The sequence below is a fragment of the Rhinolophus hipposideros genome, assembly GCF_964194185.1.
Source record: "Rhinolophus hipposideros genome assembly, chromosome: X".
Taxonomy (NCBI): domain Eukaryota; kingdom Metazoa; phylum Chordata; class Mammalia; order Chiroptera; family Rhinolophidae; genus Rhinolophus; species Rhinolophus hipposideros.
The window spans coordinates 84,828,004-84,844,149 of NC_138046.1; the positions used below are offsets into that span (position 1 = coordinate 84,828,004).

A 16,146-nucleotide genomic window follows, 5' to 3' on the forward strand; every position below is an offset into this window, starting at 1 on the left:
CAAAATAAACGATAAAAAGACCCATACTAAGGTATGCCCCTATGAAACACCAGAGATAAAAGGAAGATCCTAAAAGCTTCCAGAGGAAAAACCATGTCATGTACAAAGGATCAAGAAAAGGATTGAGGAGAGTCATCAAAATGGCGGCGTGAGGTGAGCCTCTGTAACGCTCCCCTGGAATTTACAATCGAACAACAATAACTCCACAAAGAACTCCCTGCACAGCAGACAGGCAAGACGAAGAGGCCCACTACTGAATTCACCTAAAGGTGGGAGAATCGCGCAAGCGGGGGAGGAGGGAAGGAAGAAGTGCAGAAATGGAACCAAGCAGGCGCAGGACACAGACCTAGCTCAGTGCTCCGAGCTCGCTGCATCCCGGAACTACCGCAGCTGAGGGAGAGGGAAGAACTCGGACAGCTAGGGTTCCGCTTACGGCCCACAGGGCTGAGGGGACAGCATATAACACGGCTGAACCCAACACTCACAGCAGAGATGTCGGAGAAAAGACTGAGGGAAGAAGGCTGAAAACGGTGGTTTAAGCCCTCACTGCCGAACAGAGAACGGAAGCCCTAGGCACTGAGACTAGCTGCCCTCTCCCTACCCTCGCAGAGCTCGCCCCGCCCCCACTTGCCCGGTGCTAGAAGCGGAACAGTAGCAATGTCAGATCAAAGGACAGAATATTTGCTGTTCTAAGAACTGTGGACCGCAGACACAGATTTGCAGCCCAACTAGTTCTGGCAAAGGGGAGGGAGCTGTGGAAGCAGGACTGGCTGTGGTGGTGGTCGCTGCCATTGCTCTGGGCCACCTCTCACAACTCACCCCACCCCTGGCCCCACCTATCTGGGCGGGTCCCTGCAGGAGTAAACAGAACTGCTGAAACATACGGGCTCTGAATCGGGTGCAGAAAGAGCTTTGGAACTTCAAAAGCTCTCTGCATCCACACAGAGACGTGGTGCCCTATGACCCAGGCGAACTGTTAACAGAGGAGAAGCCCGTCTCCCAGGGAATCCCCCCATTGTGTGAGAAGCTGGAATAGTGCAGAGAAAACATAGCACTACTGTGTGAGACAGGAAAAAAAAGGCTGCAGTCGGAGAGAAAATAAAACATTCTACCAACAAGTATTGGCAAACAAAAGAAAGACCTCTTCCTATCAACCTGTTGCAGAAGCCACTCCTGCAGATATCTAGGAAGAGAAATAATAAATCAGTAATTGCCATGAATAACCAAGGCAACAAGACAGCTCAGAAAGAAAGTGAAAAGTCTCTAGAAAAGGAACTTAAAGATATGGAAATATGTGATGTAAATGACAGAGAATTCAAGATTGCAGTTCTGAAAAAACTCAACGAGATGCAAGAAAACACAGAAAGGCAATTTAATGAACTCAGAAACGTAATCAAAGAACAACATGAACATTTTACCAAAGAGATTGAAATTTTAAAAAAGAACCAAAGAGAATTTCTGGAGATTAAGAACACAATAGAAGAAATTAAGAATGAAATAACCAGGATAGGTAGTAGAGTTGACCAAATGGAGGAAAGAATCAGTGACATCGAAGATAGAAACCTGGAAATGACACAGATGCAAGAAGAAAGAGACTTGAGACTTCAAAGAAATGAAAGAACTCTACAAGAACTTTCTGACTCCATCAGAAACAGCAATATAAGAATAATGGGCATACCAGAAGTAGATGAAAGAGAGAAGGGAACAGAGAATATATTCAAACAAATTGTTGATGAGAACTTCCCAAACTTGTGGACAGAACTGGATCCTCGAATCCAAGAAGCAAATAGTACACCTAATTACCTCAATCCCAACAGGCCTTCTCCAAGGCACATTGTATTGAAGCTGTCTAAAATCAACGACAAAGAAAGAATCCTCAAGGCAGCCAGGGAAAAGAAGACGGTAACCTACAAAGGAAAGCCCATTAGATTATTATCAGTTCGTTCAGCAGAAACTCTACAAGCCAGGAGGGAGTGGAACCAAATATTCAAACTATTGAAAGAGAGAAATTATGAGCCAAGAATAATATATCCAGCAAAGATATCCTTTAGATATGAAGGAGGAATAAAGACCTTTCCAGACATACAGAAGCTGAGGGAATTTTCTAATACACGACTTGCACTACAAGAAATACTAAAGGAGGCTATTCAACCACCATCAACAGGGACAGTGGCCAATTTGTGGCAACATAAAAAGGGGGAAAGTAAAGGCCTGAACCGGAATATGGGAATGGAGAAAGTAAGTGTGCTGAAGAAAATGGAATACTCTAAATATCAAACTTTCTTTTACATAAACTTAAGGGTAACCACTCAAAAAATATCCAGAACTGAAATATATACTGTAATAAAAGAATAAACAGAGGGAAACATCATAAAATACCACCCCACAGAAATAACAGACAACAACAAAAAGGCAAAGAAACAATGGAGACACAGCCTTACCAGAAAACTAAAGATAGAATGACAGGAAATCCTCACGTATCAATAATCACCCTAAATGCCACCTCAGGGATGCTGTGGATGCCTGGTCATGGCATTGTACACCAGAGACTGGACATTAATGAATGCCAACTATAATTTTATGTGTATAATGTGATGGCTCGGTGTGAGGTCGGGGTGGTGGTGTTTGGGGGGAGGGGGGTTCACGGTGTGAGGGATGTAAAAAATAAAATAAAATAAAACTAAAAAAAAAAAAATCACCCTAAATGTAAATGGACTGAACTCACCAATAAAAAGGCACAGAGTAGCAGATTGGATCAAAAAAGTAAACCCAACCATATGCTGTCTCCAAGAGACACATCTTAGCTACAAGAACAAGGATAGACTCAAAGTGAATGGGTGGAAATTGACACTCCGAGCAAATGGTACCCAGAGAAAATCAGATGTAGTCATAATGATATCAGATGAAACAGACTTCACGGTGAAAAAAGATAACAAGAGACAAGATGGGCATTTCATCATGGTAAAGGGGACTATACAACAAGAAGACATAACAGTCGTCAGTATTTATGCCCCCAATCAGGAAGCACCGAAATATACCAAGCAACTACTAACAGAACTAAAGGGAGAAATTGACCAAAACACAGTTATACTAGAGGACTTAAATACATCATTGACAGCTATGGATAGATCATCCAAACAGAAAATAAATAATGAAATAGCAGTCCTAAATGACACATTAGATGAAATGGACATATTTGACATATATATAGCATTTCATCTTAAAACGTCAGACTATACATTCTTTTCGAGTGTACCTGGAACATTCTCAAGGATAGACCATATATTGGGACATAAAATCAGCCTCAGAAAATTTAAGAAGACTGAAATCATACCAAGCATATTCTCTGATCACAAGGCTTTGAAATTGGATATCAACTGCGAAAAGAAAGCAGGAAAAAACACAAATACATGGAGATTAAACAACATATTTTTAAAGAATGACTGGATCAAAGAAGAAAATAGAGGAGAGATCAAAAGATACATAGAAACAAATGACAATGAAAATACATCCTACCAAAATTTTTGGGATGCAGTGAAAGCAGTTTTAAGAGGGAAATTTATATCATTACAGGCCTATCTCAAGAAACAAGAAAAATCCCAAATAAATAACCTCATGTTACACCTTCAGGAACTAGAAAAAGAAGAACAAGTGAAACCCAAGGTCAGCAGAAGAAAATAAATAACAAAAATCAGTGCAGAACTAAATGAAATAGAGAACAAAAAGACAATAGAAAAAAATTAATGTGACAAAGAGCTTGTTCTTTGAAAAGATTAACAAAATTGACAAACCCGTGGCTAGACTCACTAAGATAAAAACAGAGAAGACACTAATTAACAAAATCAGAAATGAAAAAGGGGAAGTTATCATGGACACCACAGAAATACAAAGGATCATCCAAGAATACTATGAAGGACTATATGCCACCAAATTCAATAACCTAGAAGAAATGGACAAGTTGTTAGAAACATATAGCCTTCCAAGGCTGAACCATGAAGAACTGGAAAATCTACACAGACTGACACCAGTAACGAAATTGAATCAGTCATCCAAAACCTTCCCCAAAGCAAAAGTCCGGGACCAGATGGCTTCACTAGTGAATTCTACCAAACCTTCAAACAGGATCTAATACCAATCCTGCTCAAACTCTTCCAAAAAATTGAAGAAGAGACAGTACTCCCTAACTCATTTTATGAGGTCAACATTACCCTCATACCAAAACCTGGTAAGGACAACACAAAAAAAGAAGACTACAGACCAATATCTCTGATGAATACTGATGCAAAAATCTTAAACAAAATTCTAGCAAATCGAATACAATAATGCATTAAAAGTATTATTCATCATGACCAAGTGGGGTTCATCACGGGGGCACAAGGATGGTTCAACATCCGCAAATCCATCAATGTGATACATCACATAAACAAAATAAAGGACAAAAATCATATGATTGTATTCATATGATTGTATCAATTGATGCAGGAAAAGCATTTGACAAGATACAACATCCATTTATGATTAAAACACTTAATAAAATAGGTATAGAAGGAAAATACCTTAACATAATAAAGGACATCTATGACAAGCCCTCAGCTAATCTCATAATTAATGGGGAAAAACTGAAGCCCTTTGCTCTACGTTCAGGAACACGACGGGGCTGTCCCCTATCACCTCTGCTTTTCAACATAGTGTTGGAAGTCCTTGCCAGAGCGACCAGGCAAAAGAAAGAAATAAAAGGCATCCAAATTGGGAATGAAGAAGTTAAAATGTCACTCTTTGCAGATGACATGATGCTATATATAGAAAACCCTAAAGACTCCACCAAAAAGCTGTTAGAAACAATCAACGAATACAGTAAAGTTGCTGGCTACAAAATCAACGTACAAAAGTCCATTGCTTTCCTATATACTAACAATGAAATCTCAGAAAAAGAATTAAAAAAAAGCAATTCCTTTTGCAATTGCAGCAAAAAGAATAAAATATCTAGGAATAAACTTAACCAAGGATGTGAAGGACCTATATGCTGAAAACTATAAGACATTCTTGAAAGAAATTGAAGAAGACAGAAAGAAATGGAAAGACATTCCGTGCTCATGGATTGGAAGAATCAACATAGTTAAAATGGCCATATTACCCAAAGCAATATACAGATTTAATGCAATCCCCATCAAAATCCCAATGGCATTTTTTAAAGAAACAGAACAAAAAATCCTCAGATTTGTTTGGAACCACAAAAGACCCGGAATAGCCAAAGCAATCTTAAGAAAAAAGAACAATGCTGGAGGTATCGCACTCCCTGACTTTAGCTTGTACTACAGGGCTACAATAATCAAAACAGCATGGTATTGGCAGAAAAACAGACAAATAGACCAATGGAATAGAATTGAGTACCCAGAAATAAAATCACATAAATATGGACAGATAATTTTTGACAAAGAAGCTAAAAACATACAATGGAGGAAAGACAGCCTCTTCAATAAATGGTGCTGGGAGAATTGGATAACCACGTGGAATGGAATGAAACTGGACTGCTATCTGTCACCATGTACCAAAATTAATTCAAAATGGATCATAGCCTTAAGCATAAGATCTGACACAATAAACTGCATAGAAGAAAACATAGGTACTAAACTTATGGACCTTGGGTTCAGAGAGCATTTTATGAATTTGACTCCAAAGGCAATGGAAGTAAAAGCTAAAATAAACAAATGGGACTATGTGAAACTTAAAAGCTTCTGCACAGCAAAAGAAACCATCGATGGGGTAGGGAGGCGACCAGCTAAATGGGAGAAGATTTTTGCAAGCGGTGCCTCCGATAAGGTGCTGGTGTCCAGAATATACAAGGAGCACATGAAGCTCAACAACAGAAAAACGGGCAGCCCGATTGAAGGATGGGTGGAGGACCTGAAGAGACATTTCTCCAGAGAGGACATGCAGGTGGCAGATAGACGTATGAAAAAATGCTCAACATCACTAATCATCAGAGAAATGCAAATAAAAGCCACAATGAGATATCGCCTCGCCCCAGTCAGAATGGCTGTCGTCAACGGGACGGGTGGTCACAGGGGTTGGAGAGGCTGTGGAGGAAGGGGAACTCTCGTCCACTGTTGGTGGGAATGCAGACTGGTGCAGCTGTTGTGGGGGGCGGTGTGGAGGTTCCTCAAAAAATTACAAATAGAATTACCATATGACCCAGCGGTCCCTCTTCTGGGTGTCTACCCAAAAAATTTGAAAACATTTATACATAAAGACATGTGTGCTCCAATGTTCATTGCAGCTTTGTTTATGGTGGCCAAGACATGGAAACAACCAAGGTGTCCTTCGATGGATGAATGGATAAAGATGTTGTGGTATATATACACCATGGAATACTATTCGGTGGTAAGAAAAGATGACATAGGAACATTTGTGACAACATGGATGGATCTTGAGAGTATGATGCTAAGCGAAATAAGTCAGACAGAAAAAGCAGAGAACCCTATGATTTCACTGACATGTGGTATATAAACCAAAAACAACAAAAGAACAAGACAAACAAACGAGAAATAAGAACTCATAAACACAGACAATAGTTTAGTGGTTACCTGAGGGTAAGGGGGGTGGGGGTGGGAGATGAGGATAAGGGGGATCAAGTATATGGTGATGGAAGGAGAACTGACTCTGGGTGGTGAACACACAATGGGATTTATAGATGATGTAATACAGAATTGTACACCTGAAATCTATGTAATTTCACTAACAATTGTCTCCCCAATAAATTTAAAAAAAAAAGAAAAGACATTGGACTTCTCAACAGCCACACTGGAAGCTATGAGACAGTGGAGCAGTGTTCTCAAAATTCTGAGGGGGCATAATTTCCAACCTAGAAGTCTATACTCAGTTGATAATCAAAGGTGAGGGCATAATAAAGGCATTCTCAGGCATGTAATATCTAAAGATTTTATGTCCCATGCCTCCTTTTTCAGGAAGCACTGGAGAAAGTGCTCCAGTGAAATGAAGACATAAACTCATAAAAAAGGTCAAAGAATCTAGGAAACAGAAAATCCAACACAGAATCCCGGGGGGTGGGGATGGGAGAAGATCTTAGGTCAACCTTGTGCAGGCGTAGAGAGCAACCAGTCTGAATTGTAGCAGGAACGGATGTCTTGAAGGGAAAAAAAAAAATCTGATGGATTTACCTGATATGTCAAAACATTTTTTTTTTGTCCAAACATATTGAGAGGAGAATTGCACTTGTGATAGATTTGGGAGAAAATCGATCATATATATGAAGAAAACTAAGCAAGCAAGCAAAATAGTAATAATAATTATAGTAGTAATCAACACCAGGGAAAAGAAAAAGTTGTGTGGAAAAGGAAATGTAACTATACCATATGATATGATTTATCCACTATTAGTATTGAGGCAGTCATATAAGTAAATCACTAATATTGATTTAACCAAAACTTTGTGATATGACTACGTTTGTAGAATGAGAGGAAGGGACGTGTGTACCTGCATGAAAACTGGGGGCTGGAGGTGGAAGTATGTGTAAGAGAGCTGTATCCTCTCCCTGCACAGTAAGAATTCTGTACAGAATATATAACACTACACAAATAAATCAAGAAATGGAAGTATGCGTGTGGTCTTTAGAAATGAGGAAGTAAGTATCTGAGAAGACAGTTAAAAGACTTGAAAACGGTTTGTCTCTGAGAGTGGGAGTTGGGGGTGGGGTGGGAACAGGTAGACTGGGGAATTTGTGTTTTTTGTTATAATCCTTCCAGTACAGTGTGACTTAATAATCTATAGACATGTATTGCTTTGGAAAAAATAAAATTTTAAAAATACACAAAAATTTCAAATGGATTAGCAATATGAGCATATACTTTGGAAATATAAGTGTAAACTCAGAAAAAAATAACTAAAAGAGTTGACAGACTTTTTTTTTTTTAAGGAGGGTGCATCTCACAGGGGCCCATGCAGAGATCAAACTGGTAACCTTGGTGTTATTAGAACCACGCTCGAACCAACTGAGCTAACCGGCCACCCCAAGAGGCTATTATTTTTGTTAAGATGCTTTTATAATTTGACTCTTTAAATTATTTCACCTATCACTTTAATAAAATCAAAAATATTTCTAAAACCATAAATAGGGGCAAGAGTGTTCCAGGTAGCAAATACCAGATGTGCTAAAAACAAAAGAAAACAAACAAACAAAAGCAGATGGAAGGGCAGAGTGAGATTTAGACCTTTGGAGAGGTTGGGCTCGACCAGCAGGAAGGTTGGTGGGGAAATTACTGAATGATGATGGAAGTGGAACCATGTCAAGTGCTTTGCACTTCAGAGACGTTCCTTTGGCAGCCGGTCTGAAAAGGGAGTGGTCCATTGAAGAGACTTGCAGTTAGACAAGGTGATGTTTGGGACAGGAGGTGCCTGGCAACCCCAGGTCTGGTTCACAGCTTTTGGAGAGACCTGCATGACTCCTGCGTCAGGGTACCCACCTCTTTCTCCTTAGGACACTTCTAGGAGGAGCCCTGTTCACAGTTGCCCTTCAAGTCTCCTAAAAAAAATTCTGTTTTCATTGATGTCCAATCTCCTTTCTGTTGGACACCTGATTTTTTCGACATGTTACTCAAATCCTGGCTTGAGGACCAGTCTGATTCTTTCAGGTCACTTTGCATATCTTGTTTCTGGTGTGTTTTATGTTCGTTTTATTAGTTTAGCTCTTAGAGGACAACCTTGTTTATCTAATTCCAGGTTCTGGGTGAGAGGTGCCTTATGGTTTCCCCAGATTTTTATAGATTGGCAAGAGCATCAAAACCAGAGGTCGGGAATCCCGTCAGGAGACGAGGGCAGAAACCCCAATATGGCTACTTGAGGTCCTACATTCTTTTCAGCTATTCTACTCTGTTGTCCCAATAAGTCCCCAAAAGGTTCAGGAACTTTTGATTTTTTTGCCATTTATGCTCCCTCATCTGCCGATTGTTCTTTGTACCTGGAAACAGCAACATCCTTGGTCAGATTACATGCCTGAGTTTTCGGTTCAGCAAATATGGTCACTGTACTCCTAAGCTTTAATGCATTACTGTTTAGTGACATCGCTCCTGAGAATGGAAATTGGCATAACTGAGCCTTTGAGAAGCCTGGGGTGCTAAGCGGCCTTTCATTAGGAGAAGGCTATGGGACTAGCAGGAGGAATCCTTCTCCTCTCCTGACGTGGATTGATACAATAAGGCCTGCTATCCTGAGTCTTTACTTCTTCATGTAGACAGCTGGAGCCAGTTGATAAAAGAAAAACTTTGGGATTCTAAGGAAACTAAATGTTTTAGGACCTGAAGATTATTTGGGACTCAACTAACAGAGCCTCGTTGTTTTATAGATGAGGAACTAAGGTCCAGAGAGCAATGACTTGTCCAAGTCTATGCTGCCAGTTAGGGAATGAGCCGTAATAGAACGCAGCATTCTTTCTACCAGTCTGTGCTGTGCCCTGAAAGAATGGCAGCCCAGCTACCTGGAGTAAGCGGTGGATTGACCACTGGGCAGGGCTTGATGATCGTTACCTATACATAATTAATAATATAGTAAACGCATAAGGGGCCGCAGAGCCCTGAGGTGGATGCATCATCACATTGAAGGTCGTATGATGCCGTCTACCGCCAAACTAGTGAGAAGCAATCCGCACTGACAACTGGCTAATTCACTCTGCATCATGGCCCAGAGTGTCTTTTGCTCCTCTTAGCTGCCATCTTGAGGACTGGAACATCATCTAGAAATGCTCTTGGAGCAGAGGTACACATCTGGTAACCTCCGAGAAGACAGGGCCCTGCAGAGGAAGGGTCTGTCTTGACACTGGGGAACCAGCATGAGGAAAGCCATCTTAACCATGCACACGTGCCCAGCACTGAGCTGCTAGTACAGTGAGCCTGGTAGTAAGAGCACGAGCTTCGGGGTTCACACAAAGTCCCCCCCTTACTTGTGTGACATGGGGAAAATCATTTCAGTTTCTCTGAGTCTCAGTTTCATCACCTTAAAGTTGGATAGGTAATTCCCACTTTGCAGGATCGAAGGAGATAATGTACAAAAAGAGCCTGACACCTTGCCCGGTACATGGTAGGTGCTTAGTGATTGTTCACATGACAATGGAGATGAGTATATACGTCGCTGTAAAGTAGATTGGGGCAGGGGGCCAGCCCACGAGCTCCTTGAGGTTTGTATTCCTGGGTCGGGGCCTGGTATACAGTAGACTGCATAACAGTGTTTTGGGTTTTGGGGGTGGGGTGGCAAGGAGACCAGCGTGCCTGGAGCAGAGGGTTAATGTTTGGGAGAGAGGCTGAGGGTCCTGGCTCCCATTCTTTCAATAGTCAGGGAGTCATTGAAGTTAGGCCCCTCTGACCGTGTACCTGTGAATAATTGAGCCAGGCTTCAGAAGCAATCTCGTTGCTGCAGAGTCAGATAAAAAGTTTTAATAAATGTGAAAAGGTGCTCTATGACCCTGGTCCTCCATCCTTTAGGGGGCTGCGAAGGCTATAGGTTGGAACCATTGTTGTTGACTGCGCATGTACCATGTACCAGGCACTGTACCAATGTACCGAGCCTCACTGCACCCCCTCCTCCACCAAGGGGAGGGATTGTCATTATCCCGCCCCCATTTTACATGTGACAAAGCTGAGGGTGGACAGAGAGGAGTGCCTTGCCCAGGATTATGTGGCTAATAAGTAGCAGAACTGGAAGTACTGGACTCAACTACTGTACTGAGCTCACTGTCTAAGCCCTAGCACCCTGATGCTTGCCTGCCTCACCTCACTGGGGGGTGCTCCCTTCACTTTTCCAACAAATACTCTCTTCTGAGGTCCACCACCCTACCTGTGTGTGTCCCTCTCTCATTTTGCACTCTGCATAGATGACGCTCCCCTCACTAAAGGTCACATCATGGTTCTCTCGGCTGAGGACAGAGCCTGCGATGTGTTCATCTCTGTCCGCTGTGCAGTCGGTTAGGGTTGGGGGCGGTGGATAAAGATGGAGAAAGACGACAGGTGATGGGGAAGGCAATTCCCACACTCTCCCACTTCTACCAAGTTCCCTGCTCTTTCTTCCTGCCCTTCCCCACCCCCAATGCACCAGCTCCCATCCTTCCTAACTCTCCTTACCTGTGTGTGTGTGCATGCATGTGCACACAGACACACACCTCTTAGGGAGGAGCAGCAGAGGGATGTAGTTCAGATTTCGCTCATCCCCTCGGTTCCCTCAAAGCTGTCCCCCACTCCATTCTCTTTTGTCTCCCTTCCATTGCCTCTGAGGGGCCTCACAGTGAAGAAGGCAGACCCATGTAGTAAAAAGGAGCTCAGCGGCTGACTCACCCTCTCTGCCTCATTCTCTTCATCTGGAAAATAAGCAGGTTGGACCAGGCAATTGGCAAAGCGTTTTCTATGTTGTTAATAATACCTGGCATTTGTCTGCTGGGTTCCAAAGGGCTTAATCATCCCAACAGCCCTCTGAGAATTGGCCTCATGTTACAAGTGGGGAGACTGAGGTTCAAGTTCCGAGAGAAGTGACTTGCCCAGGTACTAGGGCTGGTAAGTGGTAGAGCCGTTATCTGAGGCTCCGTCTGTCTGTGTTCAAAGCTCGGGCGTTGTTCCTGCGCACAGCTGCAGGCTGCCTCTCAGCCACTCCGAGGATGGCCTTACTCCTCACCATGACCCATCAGGCCCACGTGGTTGGTTCCTGGCACCTCTGCGACCTCACCTCTGACCACTCTTCCCCTCACTCACTCTATCCCAGCCACACTGTCCTCTTCCCTGTCCCAACCACTGGCCAGGCCCTGTGCCATCTCACGGCACTTACACTGGCTTTTCATTCTGCAAGAAATACCCTACCCCTCATTTTCATGACGTGTGTCAGGCCTCAAGGCCACTACATAGGGTAGCGGGGGAAGAAGAAGAGAAAGCATATGCTAACTGTTGATTTTTTTTTCTATTTCCCTTTCAGATCTGATGGGGAGAATTCCAGAACAGTCAGGTCAGTACTTCCTTTCTTTAGCATGAGTTGGGAGGTGGGGCAGGGACTGGGGGGGTGGGGACTTCTGGTTTGTTACTTCAGGATCCATAGGTAGGGGTGGGGGCCAACTCCAGAGCTGGTTTTGTCCTGTTGGTATTGGGGGGGTATGGAGTAGGGTGGGAGGGCTGGAGTGAATTTGGCAAGCACGGGGAGGGAGTTGAAACTGTTCCTCAGTCTTTCTGACCCTGACTGACTCCAGTGCTGGGCTGAACCCTGGAAGGGTCAGGGGAGGTGCCCAGGTGGGAAAGCCGACCTGCAGGCAGGTCACCTCCGACCCTGGGACCTTCTCCACCTTGTACCCCCAGGAGAAGAGGGCACAGTAGACGTGGGGCTACCCTGGTCTGGCTCTTGTGCTCCACCCTGAACTGCATTAGTCCTGAGTAGTGGGATTTGGATGGACTTTTGATGTGACACATTCTACATATTAGAAACATAATTATGGTGACAAGTGCACTTTTTTTTTTGCGTGCTTGGTTAAAAAAAAGGTTCACAAGTTTCAGTAACGTTTCAGGGTGTCATCAATCTGCCACTTGAGGAGGCAGGAGTAAAACTGGGTTAGAGACAAGGGCTATTTGTGCATTTCCCAGGCCTTACCCTGTCAGAAGCTTCATGAAGACACAATGTTGAGTATAGGGACTAAGTGGGAATGGTGAGGATCTCAGAGTGGGGCCCATCGGCCTTAGCATCCAGGCCAGGGCTGATGGATGGGCCTCTGAGATGAGATGGGCCCAGGCACCAGAGGCATCGGATGAGTGTACTCAGTCCCAGCCAGGGTTGCAACGGACATACACAGAGGGTGCCAAAAAAATGTATACACGTTTTAAGAAAGGAAAAAACTGTATTAAAAGTAGAATACTCAATCTATACCAATAACAAAAGATGAATACAAGTCACGTTTGACTTCTGCAATTACAAGAGGTGCTCAAAGTGGTTACCATCAGTGTAATTTTAATACATTTTTCCTTTTCTTAAAATGTGTATACGTGTTTTTGGCACCCTCTGTATAGCACCTTTGTGAAGAACAGAATCCACTGAGTGGATCAGTTGGAGAAATGTTCCCTTTCCACTGGGCTATTATGTCTCCTCACCAGGGTTCCCAGCTTGGTGAGCAGAGCACAGGTTGGATTCAGTCCCCACTCACGCCCTCTTGGCTGTGAACGCTTGTGCAGGGCATAGCATGCTCAGCCATATGCAGCAGCCCGGGTCCTGGCACCCAGGCAGTAGATATGGGAGGCAGACAGAAGTGTGTAATGAGACACACTGTGCCCTAGTATCCCAGGCAGGGGGTATGGGGTGGGCACACTGATGCCCAGGGCCGAGATAGGGGCTGTGGGTCAGCAGGAAATCAAGGGGAATGTAATGGCGGCAATCAGGCCCAATGTATACAAGACACAATTAGTCCCAGCCTGCAGCCAAGGGGCATGGGCACAGCCTATCCTAGCATTTAGGAAGGCACTAGTCTAGCAAAGGACACGAATCCCACTGTCCCACTGTGGGTTTAGAGAAAGGCAACTTGGGCTGACTTCCAGCACAGCCCTCCCCACTGCATCCCTGTTGATACGTCTGCTACTTGTCAAGGGACCCATTAAAGGTTCTCCAGCTCTGAGCTCTTCCCAGCAGGGAAGTTCCTGGGACCTGTAGCTCAGGGTATTTAGTAATTATCATAATCATAAGTCATAGGATGATATAAGTTGGTCCTTTACAATTTACTGAAGTTGTCAGGGACTTTCTTTTGTTTGATCCTCCCAGTGGCACTGTAGGTGGAAACTTGGCTGGCCTTATCATCATTGTTTTACAGTTGAGGAAACTGAGGCTCGGCCTGGTTATGGGTTTTACCCACAACCACGCGACTAATGTTTGGCTGAGCCGGGATTCAAACCCAGGTCTGCCAGGCACTAAGCCCAGAGCCCTGCCTACGCCATCCCTGCAGGAGATGTCGACAGCCTTACGGATAATAGTAATCATTCTCATCCTCATCCTAATATTAGTAATAGTAGCAGTTATCGTTTGCTCCTCACTTACTAAGAACTCTGAACATGATCTTATTTAATGTTCACAACAGCCCTATTAGACATGGGTTGGGATCCCTGACTTACAGACGGGGAATAGGGGGTTCCCGCGAGGGTAAGTGCTGTGCCCAAGGAAAGAAGAGCCGTGGGGCTGTGTTGATCACTCTGACTCACGCCCTGAGCTGTCTGGTTCCAAAGCCAGCATTTGTGTCACTAAGACGTGCTTCCTGCCATTGATCTTGGGCCCGCAGTCAAGGAGGCTACAGGGCCCTTGGGGACTCGGCAATTGGAGAAGCAAGGGTGAAACTTGGGCTGTGGAAGGGACCTGACATATAGCGCTTGTGGGGCAGAATCTTGCAAACGTGTTGGGAAGACTCTTGAACGGGGAACCAGGCCCAGGTGGGACTGTCTGAGGATGCTCTCAGGACCCGCATGTAAATGCTTTCTTTCTTTTTTAATTTATTGGGGTGACAATTGTTAGTGAAATTACATAGATTTCAGGAGTGCAATTCTGTATGACATCATCTATAAATCCCACTGCGTGCTCACCACCCAAGAGTCAATTCTCCTTCCATCACCATATATTTGATCCCCCTTACCCTCATCTCCCTCCCCCCACCCGTAAATTCTTGAGCTCACTTCAGTTAGGGGTCAGGAATGGCTTCCTGGAAAATGCAGCATCTGAGCTGGGCTGTGAAGGACTGACACGCAAACTCTGCATACAGAGGGAATCGCTGGAAGTGGAACCAGCATGCCCAGGAAGTGAGAGTGGGTTTAGAGATGGGAGCAGACGGTTGGGCTAAAACAGATCTGGGCAGAAAAGGCACAAATGTTAAAGATCAGAACGCTAGTCAGCGCCAGGTCACAGACACCTTTTGTTGTCAGTGAGGAGCTGGAGAAGTCTGGAGGAGAAGCTGGGCTTTGCAGTATAGCAAGGGCAGCAAAGGGCTCTGTTTATGGCTAGGTCACTTTCTAGTTACGTGACTGCACAAATCTGTTCATCCCTTGGAGCCCCAGGGTCCTTTAATATACTCTGTGTGTGTGTGAAGGGGAAAGGTTAGGAAGATAGGAAAAACACCAAGGAGAGGGGCTAGGCCTTCACTTTGTCGGACGTGGAACAGCAAGGAATGAGCCGAATTGGTGGATTGAAACCCCACCCACCCCAAGCCCATGGCAGGGCCAAGGCCTGAGGGCTTCCCGGTATGGGGTGCCGGAGGAAGTGTGGTGTCTAATTAGAGCTGAACAGCTGTTGTTGCAAGAGGGCTGTGGACAGAGAAAGGTGCCTCGGCTTCCTGTAGATCCCTAAGAAGTCGTCAAACCTAGAGGTACCTTAAGCCAAGGTCCAGAGAGGGAATGGCAATGGCTCAAGGTCTCGAAGCTAGCTCTCAGCAGAGCCTGCTTCCTAGCTGTGTGCTCTTTGCAAAGTCACTTAACTTCTCTGATCCTTATTAGTTTCCTCATCGGTAAAATGGGGACAATAATTCTGACTTCGGTGGGCTGATGAGAGAATTTACAGTAAAGCAATGCTCAGCACAAAATAATGGCTCAACACATTGGAGAGCCTTCTGCCCTCCCCTAACCTAATCCTTTGTCATATATTGGATAGTCAAGCTTGAGAAATGTGGAGAAGCGTAGAACTTGAAAGCAGAGGGGCAGGAGGGACCGATATGTCTGCCACTGACGCAGAGGGAGCTCAGTCCTAGAGGGTCAAACTGGAACTGGGGTGGGAGGGGGGGGGGCAGGCAGGCTGGGGTTGCAAGCTGGAGGAGGTGGCCTGTTGTTAGGAAAGGAGGAAGGGCGTGTGGAGCCACTGACACCCAGGGATGTCCCCATGGCAACAGGAGCCGCTGCAATCTTGGGAGGAAAAATGAGAGGAGGAGCCACTGCTGGCTCTGCTCCCAGAGGAGGCCTCCCACTCTGGACCTCAGTGCCCCCATTTGCCCAATGGGAGTTTGGATTAGATAATCTCTAAGAGTCTTCCTTGTGTTTTTTTTTATTAGTTTCAGGTGTACAAAACAATGTAATAGTTAGATATTTATCATTTATTTTTTTTAAATTAAAGTTTATTGGGGTGACAATTGTTACTAAAATTACATAGATTTCA

The 16,146-nt window shown here is 44.3% G+C and overlaps 1 protein-coding gene across 5 annotated transcripts in view; it reads left to right on the plus strand.

The window, feature by feature from the left end:
• The window catches only part of IQSEC2 (IQ motif and Sec7 domain ArfGEF 2), an 83,592-nt gene that overhangs the window by 17,991 nt on the left and 49,455 nt on the right, over positions 1 to 16,146 (plus strand). For all 5 annotated transcript variants that reach the window (XM_081043375.1, XM_081043376.1, XM_081043374.1 and 2 more), the window contains exon 2: positions 11,965 to 11,994. In XM_081043375.1, the coding sequence (XP_080899501.1) occupies positions 11,965 to 11,994 (30 nt within the window). The remainder of the gene's footprint in view (positions 1 to 11,964; positions 11,995 to 16,146) is intronic.